Source organism: Coregonus lavaretus, assembly GCF_964263955.1.
Source record: "Coregonus lavaretus genome assembly, chromosome: 14".
NCBI classification, from domain to species: Eukaryota; Metazoa; Chordata; class Actinopteri; order Salmoniformes; family Salmonidae; genus Coregonus; species Coregonus lavaretus.
This window is the reverse complement of record NC_140001.1, coordinates 17,778,497-17,787,636: the sequence shown is the minus strand read 5'-3', so window position 1 is coordinate 17,787,636 and position 9,140 is coordinate 17,778,497. Positions and strand designations below refer to the sequence as shown.

At 40.3% G+C, this 9,140-nt stretch overlaps 1 protein-coding gene across 1 annotated transcript; it reads left to right on the top strand.

The window, feature by feature from the left end:
* The first annotated feature begins 3,296 nt into the window (after positions 1-3,296).
* On the top strand, positions 3,297-7,459 carry LOC311141017 (monocarboxylate transporter 13). The gene is made up of 5 exons (XM_084176295.1): positions 3,297-3,592; positions 4,780-5,013; positions 5,256-5,399; positions 5,894-6,682; positions 6,844-7,459. The coding sequence occupies exons 1-5, from the start codon at positions 3,532-3,534 to the stop codon at positions 7,050-7,052; spliced, it is 1,437 nt and encodes a 478-aa protein (XP_084032421.1). The 5' UTR covers positions 3,297-3,531; the 3' UTR covers positions 7,053-7,459.
* The last annotated feature ends 1,681 nt before the right edge of the window (positions 7,460-9,140 follow it).

The following is a 9,140-nucleotide window of genomic DNA, read 5'->3' as shown; positions in this document are numbered from 1 at the left end:
TATTTTCATACATACAGTGCCTTCAGAAAGTATTCACACCCCCTAACTTTTTCAACATTTTGTTGTGTTACAGCCTGAATTTAAAATGGATTAAATTGAGATTGTGTGTCACTGATCTACACACAATACCCCATAATGTCAAAGTGGAATAATGTTTTTAGACATTTCTACAAATTAATTAAAAATGAAAAGCTGCAATGTCTTGAGTCAATAAGTATTCAACCTCTTTCTTATGGCAAGCCTAATAAATAAGTTCAGGAATAATAATGTGCATAGCAAATCACATAAGTTGCATGGACTTACTCTGTGTACAATATAGTGTTTAACATGAATGTTGAATGACTACCCCATCTCTGTACCTCACACATACAATTATCTGTAAGGTTCCAAGCACAGATTCAACCAAGAAGACCAGGGAGGTTTTCCAATGCCTTGCAAAGAAGGTCACCTATTGGTAGATTAGTAAAAATAAAATAAAAAGCAGACATTGAATATGCATTTGAGCATGGTGAAGTAATTAATTACAGTTTGCATGGTGTATTAATACACCCAGTCACTACAAAGATACAAGCGTCCTTCCTAACTCAGTTGCTAGAGTGGAAGGAAACCGCTCAGGGATTTCCCCATGAGGCCAATAGTGATTTTAAAACAGTTAGACTTTAATGGCTGTGATAGAAAACTGAGGATGGATCAACAACATTGTAGTTACTCCACAATACTCATCTAAATGACAGAGTGAAAAGAAAGCATGTACAAAATAAAAATGTTAAAAACATGCATCCTGTTTGCAATAAGGCACTAAAGTAATACTGCAAAGAATGTGGCAAATAAATTGAATAGAAAGCATTATGTTTGTGGCAAATCCAATACAACACATCACTGAGTACCACTCAGTATTTTCAAGCATGATGGTGGCTGTATCATGTTATGGGTATGCTTGTCATTGGAAAGGACTAGGTAGGTTGTTTTGGATAAAAATAAATGTAATAGAGCTAAGCACAGGCAAAATCCTAGAGGAAAAACTGGTTCAGTCTGCTTTCCAACAGACACTGGGAGACAAATTCAACTTTCAGCAGGAAAATAACCTAAAACTCAAGGCCAAATATACACTGGAGTTGCTTACCAAGACGATGTTGAATGTTCCTGAGTGGCCTAGTTACAGTTTTGACTTAAATCGGCTTGAAAATCTATGGTAAGACTTGAAAATGGCTGTCTAGCAGTAATCAACAACCAACTTGACAGAGCTTGTTTAAAAAAAAAATAATTGTATTTAAGTATTAAAAAAATTATAATGGGCAAATATTGTACAATCTAGGTGTGCAGAGCTCTTAGAGACTTACCCAAAAAGACTCACAGCTGTAATCTCTTCCAAAGGTGATTCTAACATGAATTGACTCAGGGGGTTGAATGCTTATCTAATCAAGCAGTTTGTTTTGGTGGTGTTTTGGATTATGTTTTGCCCAATAGTAACTGAATGATGACTTGAGTAATTTTCTTTCTAAATGAGTAGATAAGATGTTTCTGAACACTTCTAAATTAATCCTGATAGTAAGAAAAATCATGATTGAATCATGAATAATGATGCCGTTCAGAGGCTACAACAAACATGCTAACCTCTCACAATTACCAATAACAGGAGAGATTAGCATTTTCTGGGGGGTATGATCTTTATGCCTCTGTAACCTTCTCACTCAGACATTCACGATTCATTCATGGCTATCCATAATCATGGTAGCATCCACATGAATGTATAAGTGTTCAAAAACATATTCTATTCTTACTTAATGTACAATCAAAGTGACTCCAAAATGGCATAAGACATTATTCACCATTCAGTTCCTGTTGGGCAAAACATAATCCAAATCAAACCGCAAATTCATCCAAAAAGTTTGTAGAGTCACAAGCTTGATGTAGTCATTGCGTGCAAGGAATATGTGACCAAATACTACACTTTTAACTACTTTAATACACTATGTGAATTTGTCCAAATGGGTGGACTAGATACATAAAGTGCTTTCATTTCTAAATAGTAAAACAGATATGTTTGAAAATACCCTCAAATAAAACCTGACATTCTGTACTGTCGCCTATATGAAACGTTCTATATTAAATATAAAATGCTGGAGTATAGAGCCAAAAAAAAGTAAGTGCTTCACTCTCCAAATACATATGGAGGGGAGTGTATTTGCTTCTGCTGTGTTACTATCCAACTCTGAAAATTAGTTACATTGACTTGCATTCTCACACTCAACCATGTTCTCTGTTTTTAAAAGTTCAGCTCAGGGGAAAACCAATCCCTTTCAAGGCACATTCACCCTAGTGAGAGGGAGAGGTGGGAGTTGGCATACATAGTGAAAACATTAGTGAGTCAAGCATTACTATGTAGTAGTACTGTCTACAATCTTCAAGTGTTCCCTCCCTGTGCAGAGAGCAGGAAACCTGTTGAGATACCAAACAGATGGGGCATGGACTAGTTTGTCATAATATTCATCATTAATTTCCTTCAGCCAATTCTGTAATGATGAACATGCCCGATTCTCAAGGCAAGGGCATATTGTCCCTTGTAGCAAAGCAAGGTCCCCTGTAGCTCAGCTGGTAGAGCATGGCACTTGCAACGCCAGGGTTGTGGGTTCGTTTCCCACGGGGGGCCAGTATGAAAAATGTATGCACTCACTAACTGTAAGTCGCTCTGGATAAGAGCGTCTGCTAAATGACTAAAATGTAAAAAATTACACCATTAATGATGGGGTTCTCTCCATGTCTGCTAAATGGCATATTATTATTATTATTATTATGTTGGCATACAGCATTGACTGTAAGCATACACACATAATTTAATCCATTATGAGGTTGGGGGTCTTGGTCCCTTCCATGACAGTCATGCTTAATTTTGACTGCACATTTTAGTGGTCTACCATGGTTATGTTGTAGGATACAACCAACAGAATACAACCATAGAATGGACACAACCACAACTCCTTTTGCTGTGTGAGTCGTTACCAATGATTTATATATACACTAGATGACACACAGGGTGCACTGTTTTGAAGCCACCACACCTCTATCTTGGCACTCCCCCACAAGCGTAAAAAAAAATATTTTGGAAGGCATAAAAATGCATTTATTAATGTTTACATTTCTTTTTGCCACGTTTATTATATTACTGACACCTTCATGCATACTGTTTAAGTATATTATGTGAGCTAAACATAAAAAATTAAAAACTATATTAAAATATTTTACTTAAAATATATTTTTTGGAAAGTACTAATATTACTGTCCCACTACAACAACACATATTTAAATACATGTAATTTTGTCCTTGAAACCTTTAATTGAAATACAGCTTCAAAGCCTCTCATTGGCCAATACATAGCATCAGCAATCCAGGGTTTATATACATGATTGGTCGTGACCTACATAATGAGCATGAGCTCGCAGGGGGAGTGGCCAATTTCGACATGTGTATATATATAGGACCTCCCCGCGCTGAAATAGAAGTTATGATATGGCCGGTAGAGGCGAACTGAAATGTCCCCCTATAAACCAGAAGGCGGAGAAGAGCACGAAGTGAGGAGGCTACGATCCAGTCGTGAGTGATACTCCATTTCTTTACTCCATCCTTGAGTCAAGTTCTCAGAACGAACGGTTAGCGGGAGAAATACTGTCAATCTAGCCATAAAAAAAAGCAGAATGACTAGACATGATGCACGTGCAATAATTGCTGTTATCTCATTACGAGGAAGAATAGATATTGTCAATAAATGCATTGTATCACATGTTGTGCGGATTGTCATTGTTTGGTTTACAGTGCAAGTCCACTGCGTGCGGTCATTCGCTTGAACCACAGACAAGCTGTCAATTTAGAGCGGATGGGCACCAGACTTTCTAGCCAGAAATCCAGAAACGATCATCATGCTCAGAAATACATTCCGGCAGACAAACTGAGGCTGTAACAAAGTAATGCATTCAGCCAGACAAACTGAGGCTCTAAGAAAGTGTTTCATACTCGCTGTCAATCTTGTCTTGGAGCATTTCGTATTATTTTGTACGTAAATCCGAGACCCTGTTTAGAACGTTTCATATGGTATGTATTTATTTGTGGCTGTCATCACACATTTTAGCTAGGGTTTAGGGTTAAATTTAAGGGGTAGGTGAAGGGTTAGCTAAAAGGGTTAAGGTTATGGGAAGGGTTAGCTAACATGCAAAGTAGCTAAAAGCAGTAAGTCGTTGAAAAGTTGCTAATTAGTTCAAATGCTGAAGTTGTATGCGATGAGATTCGAACTCGCAACCTTTTGGTTGCTAGACGTTTGCGTATACGTCTACCCCGACTAACCACCCTCCTATCGTTTTAAGTAACCATCTGTCTTATGTAACCATACCAAACATAACATATCATACTAAATGGGGTGTCTCGGATTTACATACAGAATAATACAAAATGCTCTGAGACCAGGTTGCAACTGTACCTGTATTTGGCCAATTTGATGTACTATTTGGGTCCACGAAATGAGTGCCTTTTGCGTTGACATTTTAAGTAGAAATTGTGTACAAATATTGCATTTTAAAAGCATGTTATATTAAATAAAGTGCCTTTTTAATATAGCTACAGATTTTTTTATTTTTTTGGGGGGGGGCGAGATTAGTTTTTTAATAAGTTGAACATGTGCTCTTTATGACAATGTCGAAATAATATGAAATAAAGTGGTGTAATCACCCAATTTCTGACCGCATTGCAGCAGTGGACATATGCCTACTGGACATGTATGTTCTTTGAAGGCTGTAGATCTGTGATGCAGAGCCCCAGTATGAAGGCCAGTCAGGCCGGTGGCCCCCCTGATGGGGGCTATGGATGGGTGGTGGTCACCTCGGCCTTCTTTATCATGGGCCTCACTACAGGCGTCCTCAAGAACTTCGGCCTCTTCTTCCTAGAGATCCAAAACCACTTTGGAGTCCTCACCAGCACCACTTCATGGGTCACCTCCACTATGATAGTCATGTTTCACTTGGGAGGTAAGTGATGGTGAGGGCAACTTGTCTTGTTTGCATTGCAGTTTAACTTCTATTTCATCGATCTACACGTGACTGTATTGCATTGTTCTAAAGTGTTATAAGTTGGCCAAAGAAACAAACATGGGTTTCATGCTCAAACAACTAGAGACAAGGATGACATTTTGTTATAGTAACTATTACCTAGTAATAACCACTAGAACATTCCACTCTGGTTCCTGTAATGATTTGTCTCCTCAACTCAGCCCCAGTCGCCAGTGTCCTGAGCATGCACTGTACCCAGAGGGCAGTCGTTATGATGGGAGGGCTCCTCACTGCTTCAGGGATGATCCTGGCTTCTCTCGACCTCAGTCTTCCATGGATGTACCTCAGCATCGGCATACTGCAAGGTAGGGTTGAGGGCTCCCCAAGTTTAAAAAAATGTCACATTTAAAAACAGTTTCTGAGCTGAGTTCTTGGTGAGTTCCCAGGGTGACTTTTAAAAAAAGGTGAAAAAACAAGAGTTTTTTTTGTCAATGACCAATCACAGGAGACAACGATCACCATACCACCACACCAGCCCATACAACCTACTGTACCAGTACAGTTAACAACAAAATTAGTTACATGAAAACAAAAGGCATTACCTTGACCTTGAGTGATTTTTAGATTTCAGGAGGTTGAGAAAATAGAACTGAAATGGTCATCCCTGAGGGTAAACAATCCTGATGAGTTTTGCCTTGTGACCCCAACCAGAACACATTGTAACTAAACAACTTGGGGTGTAGTTATTGATTAGCTATATTGGCTCATTAAATTTGAGCACATACACACTATAAATTACATTTAGAATCAGACCAACACAGACCCAAGATTTATCTTAACTTTTATTTTTATTTTTTAGGTTTGGGTCTTTCATTTTCCTGGTTACCAGCCAACAGCATAGTGAGCCACTACTTCCTGAAGTGGCGTCCCATAGCGTATGCCATAGCCAGCTCCGGGGAGTGTGTTTTTGCCATGGTGTTCAGTCCTTTCTTCCAGTGGCTCATCGAGGCCTACACCTGGCAGGGAGCACTGCTCATCATAGGGGGCCTTCAGCTCAACCTCTGTGTCTGTGGAGCCCTCATGAGACCTCTGGAATTCAAACCCCATAATCCCACCAAGCCAAATAAGGACAACCACCAGGACTCCAAAGCTGCTGATGACCCGACGCCAAAGAAGCTAAGCTTCCAGTGGACTTTGCTAAGGAAACCAGAACTGCTGCTCTACATCCTGTTTGCCATTTTTGCTGCTGCAGGATTTTTCATCCCACCTCTCTTCCTGGTTCCATATGCCACCAGCCTGGGATTGAAGAACTACTGGGCGGCGTCCATCCTGTCTGTGCTGGCTTTGGCTGATCTGCTTGGTCGTCTGGGCTGTGGTTGGCTGGCCAACCTGAGGCTGGTGAGGAACCTACAGCTGCTGACGATGGTGGTCACCATGTTGGGGGTAGTGCTACTACTGCTGCCCATTGGCAAGGACTACTGGATCCTCCTGGTCTTCTCCTCGCTCTATGGTTTTCTGTTTGGCTGCGTGGTAGCCATCCATGTGACGTCCATTGTGGACATAGTGGGCCTGGAGGGGTTTGACAGCGGCCTGGGACTCTTCATGCTCTTCAGAAGCATCGGGGGCTTCATTGGTCCACCTGCTGCAGGTGAGAGATTGGGGCGAATTTACAATGTTAACATGCACTAACTGAAGATTTGCACCCATTTTCACTTTGAATGAACTAAGCTTTCATTCAGTGAAGCTACTGGTTTATTCATCCAGGGCAGCAGTTGGTGTGGGCTCAAATGTATTCTCCTCTTGGCACAGGTTGGCTGGTTGACCAGGACAAAGACTTTGGTGCAGGCTTCTACCTGTCTGGATTGGTTCTCATCATATCTGGTGTGTTTGTGGTGCTGGTGGACCGGCTTGTCGAGAGGAAGAAGGCCTCTCCCAGTGAAACCGACCTAGAGGCCACTCAGGCCTGTGCTTACAAGATGGGAGTGAAGGTGGTTGTGAGTGAGAGCAACTGTAAATAATGTTAATCTGTTTCAGGGGATATGGAAGTAAATATGTTTGCAGTTCATGGGCTCTTGGGATGGCTTAAGTCTGAGCTTGTAGCGTGTAGTCAGGGTTTTATATATATTAAGCTGCGTCACAGGAGTAAGGTACAGTAAGTAATGGAGGGTGTTGATATTATACTTGGTCGGTCACCATTTGCAAAGTTGCCGGTGTACATATGTTTGAACAGATTGTACAGTAGTGTTTATCACTTTTAATGCCTACCACTAAGTTTTTGAATGTTCACTGATTTTGTCTTGAAATTGTCAGTTATATACTCGTTCATACAGGTATACTGTATGCCATCTAGAAAGTTATATCAGGTATTTTTATTGTTTTTATCTCTGGTGCAATGCATGTATTTTACCTACATTTTAAATGGTGATTGGTCAGACCTGCTGCTAACATCACCTATGCTAAGGCACATAATCTGAGTAAAGGTAAGTACTTTCTATGTGCCGCTTTACCTGTACGTTTGTTAACTCGGGGGCGGCAGGTAGCTTAGTGGGTAAGAGCGTTGTGCCAGTAACCGAAAGGTCGCTGGTTCTAATCCCCGAGCCGACTAGGTGAAAAATCTGTCGATGTGCCCTTAAGCAAGGCACTTAACCCTAATTGCTCATGTAAGTCGCTCTGGATAAGAGCGTCTGCTAAATGACTAAAATGTAAAAAAAAAAAAAAAAATTACATGTTAATGATAAATCAATGTTATTTATCCCCCTTTTACACAACAGAATATTGCCCATGTCAATCTAGTACTAGAGCTGTGTCTCAGCACTTTACATGTCACCAGTGCCTTCTTATTGTTGTATAATTATTGCTTATGTATTACCATTGATTTTTCAATACAGACTCTCTATTGAAATAGTATATCAAGCTTAATGGTTATGGTTGTGCAAATTCCTTCCATCCACATCAGAAAAGGTTGTCAACTGTTGCCACACCATTTAGTCCTCCCCTGATAACAATGTTTCTGAAATAATGATCAGTCTGTTTCAAAAGCTGAATGTCTTCTGTAGCCATTAAATCTTCCTTCACCAAAATGGGTCAACTGAAGAGCAGAAATGACTGATGGGAGGAGCTAGAGGAGGACGGCCTCGTTGTAATGGCTGGAATGGAATAAATTGAATGGAGTCAAACATGCGGTGACCATGTTTGAAACCATTCCATTCCAGCCATTACAATGAGCCTCTCCTCCTATAGCTCCTCTTCTGCTGAAGATGCATTGCCCAGCATTTCTTTTGTTTAAAACTCACTGTGATGGAAGTACCCAAGCCCTGCTCTCTCAGGCGCCATTGTCGTTCTACTTGAGTTGCACACCTAGGGGCTAGATATGTGCTAGCTGACACCCTCATAGTGGTTGTTTTGACATTTTCTGAGGTGCAGAGATATCCAAGCCACAACCGGCTCCTTGCATTATCTTATCGCGGACACTGCCATTGGATGCAACGAAACCACCCGACTTTATAATCCAACAAATCCCATGCAGCCGCGTTACAAATTAAAACACTTGAATGCGCGATATGTTTACACCTCGATTAGACTATAAATTCCACCCACCCATCCATTGTAATATGACAACATGCATTAGCCTACACTCAGTGGCAGCTCCTGAAAAAATTCTCAGGAGGGGCAATTTTTCTGATGATTTAGGTGACCTACACACATTTTTAAAAAGATATGTCCAGCAACAACATGAAGACAGGGGCAGCATATAAGTCAATACCAGAAGCATTTATTGACTGATCTCAAAAGTGTTGGCTTACAAAAGCAAAATAAGTTATCACAGTAAAAATAATCAAGGGTGTTCTTTCACATTCCTCAACACTGCATAAACAATATGTATGGCTTTGTAAAAATGAACAACCATATTCTGGCCAATTGTATAGATTTGTAAATATGAACAACCATATTCTGGCCAATTGTATAGATTTGTAAAAATGAACATGAACAGATTTTTTATTTTTTTGAATGGCAGTACCTTTCAAACATGTCTGCTTGCAGTAAGGTAGCACTCACAAGGTGGCCAGAGAAAGAGAACCTTTCTTTGGTGTGATCCAGGATGGTGT

Excerpts from the sequence above, each read along its gene's own strand:
- LOC311141017 (XM_084176295.1), top strand. The coding sequence starts at position 3,532 with ATGTCCCCCTATAAACCAGAAGGCGGAGAAGAGCACGAAGTGAGGAGG. Across the intron at positions 5,014-5,255 it reads AGTCATGTTTCACTTGGGAG|CCCCAGTCGCCAGTGTCCTG; the intron begins GTAAGTGATGGT and ends TCCTCAACTCAG. Across the intron at positions 5,400-5,893 it reads CAGCATCGGCATACTGCAAG|GTTTGGGTCTTTCATTTTCC; the intron begins GTAGGGTTGAGG and ends TTTATTTTTTAG.